General features: G+C 39.0%; 1 protein-coding gene across 16 annotated transcripts in view; it reads left to right on the forward strand.

Annotated features, from left to right (window-relative positions):
• The window catches only part of ATM (ATM serine/threonine kinase), a 132,239-nt gene that overhangs the window by 4,715 nt on the left and 111,307 nt on the right, over positions 1-16,217 (forward strand). For all 16 annotated transcript variants that reach the window (XR_007156155.1, XR_007156156.1, XR_007156157.1 and 13 more), the window contains 4 exons: positions 1,844-1,939; positions 2,022-2,134; positions 4,025-4,170; positions 8,283-8,447. Coding sequence is in view for 11 of the 16 variants with exons in the window: in XM_047877193.1 (XP_047733149.1) it covers positions 1,868-1,939; positions 2,022-2,134; positions 4,025-4,170; positions 8,283-8,447 (496 nt within the window). In the remaining 5 variants the exon portion in view is untranslated. The remainder of the gene's footprint in view (positions 1-1,843; positions 1,940-2,021; positions 2,135-4,024; positions 4,171-8,282; positions 8,448-16,217) is intronic.

The following is a 16,217-nucleotide window of genomic DNA, read 5'->3' on the forward strand; positions in this document are numbered from 1 at the left end:
GCAGGAAAAGACCTCTCTGACCTCAGCCATAGCAATTTCTTACTTGACACATCCCCAAAGGCAAGGGAATTAAAAGCAAAAATGAACTACTGGGACCTTATGAAGATAAAAAGCTTCTGCACAGCAAAGGAAACAACCAACAAAACTAAAAGGCAACCAATGGAATGGGAAAAGATATTTGCAAATGACATATCGGGCAAAGGGCTAGTATCCAAAATCTATAAAGAGCTCACCAAACTCCACACCCAAAAAACAAATAACCCAGTGAAGAGATGGGCAGAAAACATGAATAGACACTTCTTTAAAGAAGACATCCAGATGGCCAACAGGCACATGAAAAGATGCTCAACGTCGCTCCTTATCAGGGAAATACAAATCAAAACCACACTGAGATATCACCTCACGCCAGTCAGAGTGGCCAAAATGAACAAATCAGGAGACTATAGATGCTGGAGAGGATGTGGAGAAACGGGAACCCTCTTGCACTGTTGGTGGGAATGCAAATTGGTGCAGCCACTCTGGAAAACAGTGTGGAGGTTCCTCAAAAAATTAAAAATAGACCTACCCTATGACCCAGCAATAGCACTGCTAGGAATTTACCCAAGGGATGCAGGAGTACTGATGCATAGAGGCACTTGTACCCCAATGTTTATAGCAGCACTCTCAACAATAGCCAAATTATGGAAAGAGCCTAAATGTCCATCAACTGGTGAATGGATAAAGAAATTGTGGTTTATATACACAACGGAGTACTACGTGGCAATGAGAAAGAATGAAATATGGCCCTTTGTAGCAACGTGGATGGAACTGGAGAGTGTGATGTTAAGTGAAATAAGCCATACAGAGAAAGACAGATATCATATGTTTTCACTCTTATGTGGATTCTGAGAAACTTAACAGAAACCCATGGGGGGGGGAAGGAAAAAAAAAAGAGGTTAGAGTGGGAGAGAGCCAAAGCATAAGAGACTCTTAAAAACAACAAACTGAGGGTTGATGGGTGGTGGGAGGGAGGGGAGGGTGGGTGATGGGTATTGATGAGGGCACCTTTTGGGATGAGCACTGGGTGTTGTATGAAAACCAATTTGACAATAAATTTCATATATTGAAAAAAAATAGAAGTATCATGTCTCCTAGAAAAGGTCTCAGGGACGCCTGGGTGGCTCACTTGGCTAAGTGTCTGACTTCAGCTCAGGTCATGATCTCGCAGCTCCTGAGTTCGAGCCCCATGTTGGCTTCTGTGCTGACAGCTCAGATCCTGAATCCTGCTTCCGATTCTATGTCTCCCTCTCTCTGCCCCTCCCCTGCTCACGCCCTGTCTCTGTCTCTCAAACATAAACAAAATCGTTAACAAAAAAATTAAAAAAGAAAAGTTCTCAGAACAATAAATTACATGTTTTCTATTTTTATCCCACTGCTGCACACAAGTTTACATGTTTGAAGCTTTGTTTTGATATTTTTTTTTTTAATTTTTTTTTCAACGTTTATTTATTTTTGGGACAGAGAGAGACAGAGCATGAGCGGGGGAGGGGCAGAGAGAGAGGGAGACACAGAATCGGAAACAGGCTCCAGGCTCTGAGCCATCAGCCCAGAGCCTGACGCGGGGCTCGAACTCACGGACCGTGAGATCGTGACCTGGCTGAAGTCGGACGCTTAACCGACTGCACCACCCAGGCGCCCCTGTTTTGATATATTTTAAGAAAATCTCACTTGAACATGGAAACGTTAAGAAAAACCACTGTATGTTGAGCACATTATATCTCTAGTTGTGTAGTTTGACCTGCCTATGTATTAATACCACAATCCGAAGGTCTAAAATAATTTTGCATGTACGTATTTTTTACAGTGACGTTTTCTGAAATTCTGAACCATGAGTCTAGCACTTAACGATCTGCTTATTTGCTGTCGTCAATTGGAACACGATAGAGCTACAGAACGAAGGGTAGTAAATTCCTGAAATTTTATCTTTCCTTGTAGCAGGTGTGTGATTGGCAACCCATTACCATGTTGTTCTTCATTTTCAGAAAGAAGTTGAGAAATTTAAGCGCCTTATCCGGGATCCTGAAACCGTTCAACATTTAGATCGACATTCAGATTCCAAACAAGGGAAATACTTGAATTGGGATGCTGTTTTTAGGTATTCCATTCTCATTTCATTTTAGCGTCTTTATTTTTTGCTTTCATTTTTATTTGTTGTGATGTTTTTGTGTATGTAGGTGTTACTTTGCTCCCTATATACAGTTGTGCTTTGTATATAAAATTGCTGCTTAATATTCATCTGAAACATAAGTTTTAAAGGATGTTCATGTAGAAAAAGTTACATTTTTTAAGTCATTTGATCAATAAAAGGTGTTAGACATATCTCACTCAAGATTAGAGAAAATTCTGGGGTGCCTGGGTGGCTCAGTATGTCGAGCGTCTGTTTCTCGGTTTCAGCTCAGGTCATGATCTCACACTTCATGAATTTGAGCCCCATGTCAGGCTCTGCGCTATGCAGATTTAGTTGATTTTTGACTTTGGTGAAATCCTCTTTCTTTGCTGTTTCCTACTTGGTGCTTTCGCTCTCAAGAAAATAAATAAATGAATGAATGAATGAATGAATGAATGAATGAATGAAAAGATTAGAGAAAATTCCTTTCATACTAGTTAGTTCAAAAGTCTTTATTTCTAATTCGAGAATAAAATTAAGTTATAAAAAGTACTTTATTATTTTTGCATCTTTTAAAGCTTGTTTATTTATTTTGAGAGAAAGAGAGAGAGCACGCAGGAGGGTGAGGGACAGAGAGAAAGGGAGAGGGAGAGAATTCCAGGCAGGCTTCGCACTGTTAGTGCTTGTGGAGTTTGATACCAGGCTTGAACCCACGAACTGTGAGATCATGACCTGAGCTGAAACCAAGGGCCGGATGTTCAGCTGACTGAGTCCCACCCGCACCCCTGTTATTTTTACATCTATATTGCTCTAAGTAACTGCCATATGTTAAATTTTAACAATAACAAACAAAATTCAGGATTCAGGCATTGGAAAGACAGAATTGATTAGTGGACTGGAATGGCAGACAGAATTGATGCTTTTTTACATTAAAATGTAATTTTTAACTGTGAAGTCTGTAACTAGAAATAGATCGTAAGACTTAGGGCACATGAGTGAAATATTTTAAATTAAAAGAGAATACTGGGAAACATGAAACAACATTTTCAGTCAAGGAAGTTGTTAGTATTTAGAAAGAACACTTTTATTTTTACTGTGTATTTGGTACTGGAATGACTTACAGATTTCAATGCAGATAACATGAAAAATGCATGCTTCTCTTCCTCTGGTTAGTTTATTTCAAATACCACAACTATAGTTATTATCTAAAGATGACTTTTGCGTAAACTGTTCAGATAGGTCAGAGATGCACTTGGCACTTTCAGCTAATCATGAATATTTTCTAGGCCGCCTTTATTCCAAAGGTAGAAGTGTTACCAACTGCTTAGGAGAGGTGTGGGTTGTACAGAATAACAGGCAATAAAGAATCAAGAGCCCTAAAACCATTGTAAGCTTTTAATAATAAGGTGAGAAAGCAAGCAGGAAAGCAATAGAAAATCACGGAGGCTCCAGATCCAGACCAGACTTTAAGCGGGTGTGGTGGGGCTTAGGCCTTGAAAGAGAAAATTGTTTTATTTAGCTGGTACATTGATGGCACATTGTGGCTTGTTCTCTGTATAATGGCATAAGGACTTTTTAGAATTGTTGCAATAATTTTTTTTTTTAATGTTTATTTTTGAGAGAGACAGTGTGAGTGGCGAGGGGGGGGGTGGTGGGGGGCATGCGCAGAGAGAGTTGGAGACATAGAATCCGAAGCGGGCTCTAGGCTCTGAGCTGTCAGCACAGAGCCCGATGTGGGGCTCGAATTCACGAGCTATGAGATCATGACCCAAGCCGCAGTCAGCCGTCCAACCAACTTAGCCACCCAGGCGCCCTGAACTGTTGTAATAATTTAAGCATTTAATGAGTTTTCTGAGATTCTACTTTGTTTTCTTGAAGATTTTTACAGAAATATGTTCAAAAAGAAACAGAATGTCTGAGAACAGCAAAAGCAGGTGTATCCGCCTCAACACAAGCCACCAGGCAGAAAAAGATGCAAGAAATTAGTAGTCTGGTCAAATACTTCATCAAATGTGCAAATAAAAGTAAGTGCTGTTGTTAGTTGTAACGAGCTGGTTTGTTAAGAGTTACTGTGGCCTGAGTCTGGTTGGAATGTGTTGAGGTAATAGTTGATGCTAACTCTAATCTCTAGTACATATCGTGGTTTTTAATACTATAGATTTAACTATTTGGATGAATTTATGCAAGCATGGAATGGTAGTGCCTGGATTCAAAGATTAAAAATTACTATTCCAGCTGCCCATTCTTCTTCTTGGACCCCCTCTATTTGTTCTTAGCACTTAGGTGGCCTTAATGATGAACATAACCTTTTGAGGCTTTTTTTTTGCTATCTTTGAATAGCTTTAATAGTAGTAAAAACTTGTCTCCCTTTGTTATTTGTTGCTTCTGCCTTCTCAGGTAATAAAGACACATCCCAATAAATTTTTTCAAAATGGTATCCTTTGAGGTATTTGAAGTTAGCCATGACATTTTCTCTGAGGCTTTTTCTCTAAGCTAAACAGATAAACTTCCTTCAGCTCGTATGACCTAGTATTTGTGTCAGTCTCTTCTGAATTTTCTTCAATTTAATTCTATCTCAAAGTGTGGGACTCAATTATAGGTATGTTCTGATTGGTACAGAGCAGTGCAGGACTCGTATATCTTTTATTCTATACTTGTAACTCATTTTGAGATCACAGTGGCTTTCTTGGCAGTCAAAACCCACCCTTGTAACTATAACTGTGCCTTCTATTGATTAAAAAAGAAAATAACTGATTTTTTTGCTTCTGTTGAGCCACATATTTCCATTTTGAACTGATGCGGTGGATGCTTTAAAGAGTTCATATTTTTGGATCAAAACACAGGATCCTTGTAGGCTCATGTAAAGAAATGGGCTTCATACAATCCTGAAAACTAGAAGCAGAAATGTTTGTGTACAGACTCTTGGGCTTAAACTCTGTTCACTCTTCAAAGATGTGGCTTTGTTGGGAATGCAAGCTGGTGCAGCCACTCTGGAAAACAGAATGGAGGTTCCTTAAAAAACTGAAAATAGAACTACCCTACGACCCAGCAGTTGCACTACTATGCATTTATCTAAGGGATACAGGTGTGCTGTTTCGAAGGGACACGTGCACCCCAGTGTTTACGCAGCACTATCAACAATAGCCAAAGTATGAAAAGAGCCCAAATGTCCAACGAAGGATGAATGGATAAAGAAGATGTGGTGTGTGTGTATATATATATATATATATATATATATATATATACACACACACACACACACACACACACACATACACAATGGAGTATTACTCAGCAATCAAAAAGAATGAAATCTTGCCATTTGCAACACTGTGGATGGAACTAGAGGGTATTATGCTAAGTGAAATTAGTCAGAGAAAGACAAAAATCATACGACTTCACTCATATGAGGACTTGAAGAGACAAAACAGATGAGCATAAGGGAAGGGAAACAAAAATAATATAAAAACAGGGAGGGGGACAAAACAGAAGAGACTCATAAATATGGAGAACAAACTGAGGGTTACTGGAGGGGTTGTGGGAGGGGGGATGGGCTAAATGGGTTAAAGGGCACTAAGGAATCTCCTAAATCGTTGCACTATGTGCTAACTAATTTGGATGTAAACTGAAAACAAAAATAAATTTTAAAAAATGTGGCTTTGCGATACCAAGTTTAGTTTAAGAATCAGAAAAGCCATTGAGTCACTGTATATTGGACACCTGAAAGAAATATGACACTGTAGGCTATCTTGGAGTTAAAATAAGGAACTTAGTAAAATAAAAAGAATCAGAAAAGGCCAGTGTTGGTAAACGTTATTAAGTAGAAGGATACAGATGGCTAGCAAATGATATTTTAGAATGGTGGTATGAGACTTGAGTCTAAAAAGTGGTGGTTTAGGAGAAATTTATTTTTCCAGCTCTGAGATGCCAGTTGTGTGGATAGGGGCAAGCCCATGTCAGGGACTCCAGCATGGACAGAGGAAAGCTACACTGAAATACTCTGCACCTGCTTTTGCCCTGTAGGATAGCCCTGCATTTATTAAAATTTGATTTCTTGGCTACTGACATTGGGTTCTTAATAGATTTTAATCTGTACTTAGAGAGTAAGGAGAGAATGATACCCAAGCCCATTTGTAACCCCTCAGAAAAGTTTGCAGCATGTAATTTTTCATTAGAGTGAAAAGACCTTTAGTCACAAAATTAACAGTGGACATCACATTTGAAAATGTGTGAAAGTATCAATATTTTGTTTACAGGAAAGAGTAGATAAAATTATCAATATAAGATCATTTAAATGGTTGAAAAGTGGTTGTTTTCATTTGAAGCTTCCTTTTCTTTCAGGTTTAACTTTGAATTTTTTTTAAAAGTTTATTTATTTTTGAAGGGGAGAGATGGGGGGGTTGAGTGAGGGAGGGGTAGAGAGAGAGAGGAAGTCACAGAATCTGAAACAGGCCCCAGGTTCCGAGCTGTCACCACAGAGCCTTATGCGGAGCTCGAACTCGTGACCTCATGTGCCCTGAGATCAAGACCTGATCTGAAGTCTGATGCTTAACTCATTGAGCCACCCAGGTTCCCCAGTTTCAGGTTTAACTTTGTAACTTAAATGTCTTTAACCTCAGAACAAAGGTAGGGTGTTACTATTATGTCTTCTCACTTCTTTGTGTTTTTCAAAGAGGTGAGAGAATTGATAGGAATTGAAACACATGTGCAGACTTTGCCAGACTTAGTTAGCACTGGTATTCAAAGTGTGACGAAAGAAACAGATTGAAAAAACACATTTGGGAAGGAACCAATAAGCATTTGTTCATTTTTTTATGTAGGCATTTATCTGCTTCTGCACAAAGCACATTTGTAAAATGTTAAGTTCTATGAGGTTCCTTAAATCCTTTTCAGCTAACTTAGTTGTCCTCTGGAGGCAGATTTTTTTAGAAAAGAGTGTCAGCATAATACTTGAGGCCTTTCTCACATTTGGCAGAGGAAGGAAATATGTTGGGACTAAGACCATAGGGAAATGTGACTTCATCCTGACATAAATTTATGCAGTTAATAAATGTTTACTAAGCAAACACTATTTAGGACAGTTACTGGGTTGTGTTGCAATATAGAGATTAATTAATTCCTTAGGAGTGTTACAACAGACGTTATGGATAAGAAAATGATACAAGGACCATAAGAGAAAGATACACAGGGTGTTAAAGCAGAGGATCGTGGGATTGTGCATTTCATGATTGGCCAGAGATGCCTAAAATTGTAATATAGGCCACAAGTGAAAATAGTACTCCGATTATGTCAGTGTGTATTTATTTACCGTAGTTTGATGGTTGTCACCATATGAAAATGCTGAACTAGAATATGATCAGATACGTATGATTTGCGACCTGCTGATAGCTTATAACAAAAAAATGTTAATGTGTGGTTTTAAGATTGTTAATGTTGAAATAGGATAAAATTTTAGCCGCAACATCAGTGTGATTTGCTGAAAATAGGAAACAGTTTTTAAATATCCTTTTGTTAAGAGTATATCCTTTAGTACTGAATTTTTGGGACCTCTAGTAAATAAAAGAGGAAATATTACTGCCTTACATACTTACATGCCATACATGCTGTTGTAGGATTTGAAAGTAATTTGATTTTTAGTGTAAATATCTTCCTTACAATCTCAAGTTATTCTAATGAATTCGTTCTTTTTAAAAAGTACCAAGAAACGTTGGATCATTTTAGGTCTAATTCCAGAAGTTGTGAATTATTAAGGATAGGATGAATGATTGTTTTTGCTATATATTCCCCTAGAGATCAGCAAACTTCTTTTGTCAAGGGACCAGACTGTAAACGTTTTTGACTTTTTAGGCTCTCTAGTCTGTCTCAGTTATTGAGCTCTGCTGTTGTGGCATAAAAGTAGCTGTAGACAATGCAGAAATGAATGGATGTGGCTGTGGCCCCGTAAAGCTTTATTTCCCAAAACGGGCAGCTGGCTGCATTTTGCCCATGGGCCATAGTTTGCTGCTCCCTGCTCTGTGAGAAAGAGATTAATAGTAATTTCCCACATGGAATTATTTATATAGTTGTACTTCCAGGTGTTCTTATTTGTCTTAAGATTTATACGTTTTTATTTACTTGCTTGTTTATTTTTAAATAGGAGCACCCAGACTAAAATGTCAAGAACTCTTGAATTACATCATGGATACGGTGAAAGATTCGTTTAATGGTACTGTTTATGGAGCCGACTGCAGCAACATACTGCTCAAGGATATTCTTTCAGTGAGAAAATACTGGTGTGAAATAACTCAGCAACAGTGGCTAGGTATGTTTTGAAGTTTGTTATTTTTGAATTTTTTCTGTGAAATGAAATGTCACTAAAAGGCTGGTCAGAATCTGTATCCCCCAAATGACCTGGCCGTTTAACAGTATCCTGGTAAAATGAAATGATTACAGAATCCAACACCTAGTTTCATTTTTTAAGGACTTCCGAAGTTATTGTCTCTATCATAGATAAGGAGTTACAGAATTGAAAGAAGCCATACCTTTCCTCAAGAACTTGACAGGCCAGTGGCAGGAAAAAACCAAGTAAACCAAAAATTCTAACACACTATGACATAGATATGTTTGGAAGCCGTGACTTCACAGATCAGTGACACCCAAACCCCACCATGATTGAAGTACAAAGAAGAAAACCAGTAGGGAGAGGTGTTGTAGAAGTGAAAGCAACAGAGTTTCAGGTTGGAAGGGGGATGACGTTTTAAGTGTGGTGGAAATGATAAAACACATAAGAATCCACTGGATTAGGCTTGTAGCAGGTCACTTGTAAGGTAGCGCACATCACGAATAGCACAGGATGTACAGGCCCCAATGACTACAAGATAAGGAGAGTGGGTGCCAGGGAGGAATCGAGTGTTTTTGACAGCCTGTAGGTGAAAGTTAGTAGAGACCACAAAGGAAGGAAGTTAGGGTCAGAGACTGAAACATTTGAGTTTATTGATTTCAGAGGTGGAGCATTTTCATTGCTGAGTGGGTTCAGTGGGTGAGAATGGGATTTGGCTTTAGTGAAGCCACTCTAAGCCATGTCAGAGTCGTCTAATACAACCACCTCTGAAAATCTAAAAGCTCGGTATTTTTCATTGTAAGTATTCGAGATAAATTTTGCTGACTACCTGAAAAGATGTTTGTCTGTATTATTTGTTGTCAGTTTCTCGTTTCAAAATGAGATAAATGTGGATGGTAAAACCATGACCTGATCAGTGCTCTGCATTATACTCTACTGTTCCCACATGAAGGAAAGCCTTCTGAGCTGCTGTATTAATTTCTTAGATGTCATCTGGGGCCTCTCTTGTTCTGGACATAAGGGAGGCTGTGTCCCAAATCCGACCCTCAACAAGTCATATAGAGAATAGGCTAGTGATATCCAGGATACTGTGACACCTCTCTATGACCAAAGTGGTCCATCCTAAGTATTCAGAGGGTTAGATTATTACATGTAACCACAGGTCTCACTGAAACAAAGGTGGTCCTTTCTGTAGCATCCTAAGTATGGTTCCATCATCTGGCATGTTCTCTGAAACGCTCTTTTTATTTTTAAGCATACTACTTTCACTTCTCACTATCTGCCCCTTGGTTGAATTGTTTTTCTAGTTAGCTCCCTCCTCTGATGAGAACTTGCTTCTCTAATGAGGACTTTGCTCAAGAAGTGAAGTTTATGTTCAGAACCCATCTTTAATAGTGATGTTGATGGAGCCCATGGTTAGGGATGAGACTTTTTAGAGGGAGAGTTTTGAGGAGATGAGAAGATGGCCTGAAGCCATCCAGCATTTTCATACAAAGTTTGGAATCAGTTTGTTGATTTCTACAAAAAACCCTGCTGGGATTTTGGTAGGGATTGCACGGACTCTACTGAACAATTAAGGAAGAATAGACTTCTTAACCATGTAGAGTCTTCTAATCCATGAACATGATGTATTTCTTTGTTTAGGTCTTTGTTTTTGTTGTTGTAGTTGTTGTTGTTAGTGTTGTAGTGTTGTTGTTAGTTAATACATAGCGTTAGTATTGATTTCAAAAGTAGAATTTAGTGGTTTATCACTTATATACAACACCCAGTGCTCATTGTAATAGGTCTTTTTTGATGTAAAGAAGTCAATGTTTTATGATTATCAGCATACAGGATTTGTATATTTTTATTAGGTTTATATAGCAATAGTTTATATATTGTATAATGTTAAAATTTTCAACTTCTGTATTGTTCATTACTATCATACAGAAGTACAACTGATTTTAGTGTATTAATCTTGTGTCCTGGGACCTTGCTAAAATCACTTATTAGATCTAGGAGTTCTTTTTTAGCTTCCGTGGGGTTTTGTCTTTAGGCAGTCCTGTATCTGTGTTTTTTCCATTCATTTCTGAGCTGTGTGACTTTTATTTATTTTTTTCTGCTGTATCCTATTGACGAAGAGCTTCAGTATGATTTTTTCAAATGATGAAACGTACATGACATAAAATTTACCGTCTTAACCATTGTTAAGTGTACAGTTCAGTGGTGTTACGTATTATATCCACATTGTTGTGCAACCATCACCTTCCATTTCCAACACTTTTCTCATCTTCCCAAACTGAAACTCACTCCTGCAGCCCTTGGCAACCATTCTGCTTTCTGTATCTGTAAGTTTGACCACCCTGGCCGCCTCGTGTAAGTGAAATCATACAGTGTTTGTCCTCTTGTCAATGGCCCATTTCACTCGTGTCTTCAAGGTTCATCCATGTCGTAGTGTGTCTCACAACTTACTTCCTTTTTAAGGCTGAGTAATATTCTACTGTGTGTATATACTACATTTTGTTTATGTATTCATCTGTCATTGAGCATTTGAGTGGTTTCTACCTTTTGGCTGTTGTGAATAATGCTGTTATGAACATGAGTGTACAAATAGCTCTTTGAGTCCTTTATTTTTGGGGGGAGGGTGGCACAAAGGTGATTTTATTAAAGCACAGGGACAGAACAGGACCCTTGGGTAGGAAGAGCTGCCTGAGTCCTTTGTTTCAGTTCTTTTGTGTATTTATCCAGAAGTAGAATTACTGCATTATATGGTAACTCCGTGTTTAATTTATTGAGGAACCACAAAACTTTTCCTCAAGGGCTGCATCGTTTTACAGATCCACAATCACAAGCGTTCCCAGTGTCTCCACACTCTTACTACCAACACTTGTTCTTTTTCTTGTTTTGATAGTAGTCCTCCTAATGTGAATGCGTATGAAGTGGTGTCTCGTTGTGATTTTGATTTGCATTTCTCTAATGACTCTTCTCTAATGACTTTAACATGTACTTATTGGCCATTTGCACATCATCTTTGGAAAAGTATCTATTCCTGTCTTCTGTCCAGTTTTTATTCTATGTATCTGTGTGTCTATTTATTTATATGTTTTTGAGTGAGTGAGAGAGAGAGAGAGAAAGGGCGTGAGTGAGCAAGGGGCAGAGACCGAGAATCCCACAAGGGGCAGAGAGTGGGACGGAGGGAGGGAGAGAGTGAGGGGCAGAGAGAGAATTCCACATGGGCTCCGCACTGTCAGTGCTGGGCTTAAGCTCACCTGACGTGGGGCTTGACCTCAGGAACGGTGAGATCTTGACCTGAGCCAAAGTCGGATGCTTAACCAACTGAGCCACCCAGGTTCCTCCTTTGTCCAGTTTTTAATCAGCTTGTTATCTTGTTGTTGAAATGTAGGAATTCTTTACATATTCTGGATGTTAACCCCTGATTGTCAGATATATGGTTTGCAACTATTTTCTCCCATTCCATGGGTTGCTTTAACGCTGACAATAGTGTTTTTTGGTATACAAAAGTTAAGTCAACCTTGCATTCTTGGGACATACCCTCCTAGGGCATGATGTATTATTCTTTTTACATATTACTAGATTGAATTTGAAGGTTATTTTTGGAAGGTGATTTTTAACTATGAATTCAATTTCTTTAACAGATATGGGAATATTTAGTTTATTTCTTTTTTTGTTAGCTTTAATAACTTGTGTAAGAATTTGTACACTTTAAGTTGTTTAATGCAGGAGCATAAAGTTGTTCTTAAACATTATTACCTTGTTGTCCTTTTAATGTATGTAGGCTTGATTTGGTATTGCCTCTTTCATTATTGATTTCTGGTATTATTCTTCCCTTATGTTTATTTTGGGTTTAATTTGTTCTCTAGTTTCTTAACGTAGAAGCTTGCATCATTGGTTTGAGAGCTTCTTTCCTAATATGTGTATTTAATATAATATAAATTTTTCTCTAAACACTGCTTTGTCACATCTCACGCATTTTGGCATTATTACATTTTCATTTGTCTTCAGTTCAAGGTTTGTTTTTCTTGAAAGTTCTTCTTTGACCTGTGGATTATTTAGAAGTGTGTTATTTAATTTCCAATTATTTGGGGGTACTTTCCTATTTTTTATTTCATTTTCCCTTTTATGGTTTTTAGTCTAATTACATTATTGTCAGAGAACATACTTCTTATAACATATTTATAATTATTATGACTTCTTTCATGGGCCCAGGATAAAGTCTAATGTGATGAATGCTCCATATGCATTTGAAAAGAATGTCTGTCTGCTGTTATGGGTGATTCGTTCTGTAAATGGCAACTAGAGTCAGTTGGTTGATGGTGTTCAATCCTGTAACAGACTGGTGTGAGAGCTTGAGTGACAAGTGAGGAAATGGATTAGCAAAACGACGGTTTCCGAAGCTTTGGTTGTGAGGTGAAGGGAAAGGGGTCCTGCTAGAGAGGAGAGTAACTAGAGTATACCTAAATGTAATCGGAAGGATTTCATGCAGAGAGAGTGTGTGAATACACAGGAAAATGGATTATGTTTTCTGAGAATAAGTGTTTCCAAAGGAAGAGCTCTGGGATTGTCCCAAGGAAGAGGGCAGGTTTTCTAATGGGGTAGGAAGGAAGAAACGTTAAAACTTTTCGTGGCTTTCCTGTAAAACTAGCAAGAAACGTCGACTCCCCCTTTGCTCGGCCTTGGAAGTGTGGGGTAGCTCTGCCTGCCTCTCTGACCGTAACCAAAAGCCTGCCCCCGTCCTTCTGATCTCTGTGTTCTGGCTGCAGTGGCCCTCATTCAGATTCTCTAACCCAGTGGTCTCCAGACACTTTTTAAAAAACAGACTGCATTTTTTTAGAGCCATTTCAGATTCATCGCAAAATTGAGCAGGAAGTACAGAGTCTGCGCGAGCCCTCACACACAGGCACGGCTTCTGCTCTTGTCAACTTCCTGCATCAGAGTGGCACATTTGTTTCAGTCCACACACCCACACTGACGCCTCCTGTCACCTGGCATTCACACTTGACATTGGGATCACTCCTGGTGTCGTCCGTTCAATAGATTGTGACAAGTGTGTAATGAGGGGTATTTACCATTATAGTGTCACATAGAATAGTTTCACTGCCGTAGAAATCCTCCGTGCTCTATCAGTTCATCCTTCCCTTCCCACTGATCCCCAGCAACCAGTGATCTTTTTACAGTCTCTCTAGGTTTGCCTTTTCCAGAATGTGATGTAGTTGGTATCATGTAGTCATAGTACATAGTCTTCTCACACTGGCTTATTTCACTTAGTAATATGCATTTAAGGTTCCTCCGTGCCACCCCATGGCTTGATAGCTTACTTCTTTTTAGCGCTGAATAATATTCCATTGGCTGCATGTGCCACACTGTAATTTTCCATTCATTTACTGAAGGACACCTTGATTGCTTCCAGGCTTTGACAGTTATGAATAAAGCTGCCATAAACATCTTTGTGCAGATAGGTTTCCAGCTCATTTCAGTAAATACCAAAAAGTATGATTGCTGGATCATATGGTAAAACTTTGTTTAGTTTTATAAGAAGCTGCCAAAGCTCTCTTCCCAAATGGCCGTTATTGATTTCTACATCAATAAAGCTTAATTTTTTATTTGTAATTACTTTTAATTTAAAAAATAAGAGTTCTAGTATTTCCTTCTGACACTGCTACGGATCATCTCTCACTGTTTCGAGAGTGCAAGCCCTTTCTTGCCTCATGACCTGTCCTCCTCTTGTTAGAGGCTACCCTTTGTATGGCTGGTTTCTTCTCATCCTGCAGGTCTCAACTTAATGCCACTGCTGTGTTCTGGTCTCCCCTTCTAAATTTGTTCCTGTCTTTTTATATTCTACCATAGTACCCTGTTTCCTCAGGAGTCTCGCAGAGTCGTGACACCGAGGCTTTTTTCTTTAATTTTTTCTAACGTTTATTTATTTTTGAGAGAGAGAGAGAGAACGAGAGAGAGCTCACGCGCGGGGGACGGGGAGACAGGGAGACACAGAATCAGAAGCGGCTCCAGGCTCTGAGCTGCCAGCACAGAGCCTGACGCAGGGCCTGAACCCATGAACCAACCATGAGATCGTGACCTGAGCTGAAGTCAGATGCTCAACCCAGGTGTCCCAAACACGGAAGCTTTTTATCCAGGAAGGAACTTTATTTGTGCCAGCACCACTCAGTTGGGTTCCTACCCAAAGAACTGAGCACTCAACGTCACATGGCATAGTTTTGTTTTGTTTTAATTTTTTTTTAACGTTTTATTTTTGAGACAGAGAGAGACAGAGCATGAACAGGGGAGGGTCAGAGAGAGGGAGACACAGAATCCAAAGCAGTCCAGGCTCTGAGCTCTCAGCACAGAGCCTGATGTGGAGCTCAGTCTCACAGACTGTGAGATCATGACCTGAACCGAAGTCGGACGCTTAACTGGCTGAGCCACCCAGGCGCCCCTCATGACATAGTTTTTTAAAATACATTTTCTATTTCTTTGTCTACCCATATATGGTAGGTAACAGATTAACATGTAGTCTGATTAAGTAGTCTCCGTTTACAAGGTCATGAGGGATGTTGTCACGCAGGCGGATAGCCAGGTTACCTTGAAGTTTTCTCTCCCTTTTTTTCTCCCCTTAGGGAGGGGACCCTACCACAATAGTACTTTTGTGAAAATAAATAACACACTTCTGAATTCATGGGTCAAAAGAAAAGTCTTCAAGGACATCAAAGTATACTTAGAACTGGATGAAAATGAAAAAAAAAATACAAGATGTCAAAATTTGTAGAATGCAGCTAAAGTTATATGGAAAGGGCAATTTTTATAGCATCAACTGCCCATACTAGGAAGGATGAAAAGTCTCACATCAGTAACCTTAGCTTCCACCTCAAGAAACGAGAAAAGCAAAACCAAACTCTTTGAAGCAAGTGGAAGTAAAGAAATCACTGGAATTGAAAACAGAAAAACAAAAGAGAACAATTAATTAAATAAAAAGCTGATTCTTTGACAACATCAAGAAAATCTAGAACTGCTAGCAGGAGTGACTTACATACAAAAGAAGACACAGATTGCTGATATGAGGAAGGAAATAGATACAGTTGCATGTTTTGCAGCGATTAAAAGAGTATTGACATACTATGGACAACTCTATGCATTTAAATGCAGCAGTTCCTTTATGGATTCCTTCTTTTTTTTTTTTTAATGTTTATTTTTGAGAGAGACCGATCGTGAGTGGGGAAAGGGCAGAGAGAGACGGGGAGACACAGAATCTGAAGCAGGCGCCAGGCTCCCAGCTGTCATTGCAGAGCCTGATGCAGGGCTCGAACTCAGGAACCTTGAGATCATGACCTGAGCTGAAGTCAGACGCTTAACCGACTGAGCCACCCAGATGCCTCTGGACCAGTTCCTTTAAACCACACCCTATCAGAACTTACCCACTGGGAAATAGATACTCTGAATAGTTATGAATCGATAATTTAAAACCATTCATGAAAGACACTGGGAACAAGGCAAGAATGTGTGCCCTCCCCACTCCTGTTGAGCCTTGCACTAGAGGTTCTAGACAGGGCAGTTAGGCCAGGAAAGGAAATAAAAGGCATACAGATTAGAAAGGACTAAAGAAAACTGTTCCAGTTTGCAGATAGCATGAGTGTCTATGTATAAAGTCCTAAGGAATCTACATTTAATTTAAAACTTTTAACTCCAGAAGTCCTTTTAAATATCATGTTCCTTTACTATTCATTCTTTGAGCTTTTCTGTCAGTGTTGAATTCATGGAGGA

Source organism: Prionailurus viverrinus, chromosome D1 (assembly GCF_022837055.1).
Source record: "Prionailurus viverrinus isolate Anna chromosome D1, UM_Priviv_1.0, whole genome shotgun sequence".
Taxonomy (NCBI): domain Eukaryota; kingdom Metazoa; phylum Chordata; class Mammalia; order Carnivora; family Felidae; genus Prionailurus; species Prionailurus viverrinus.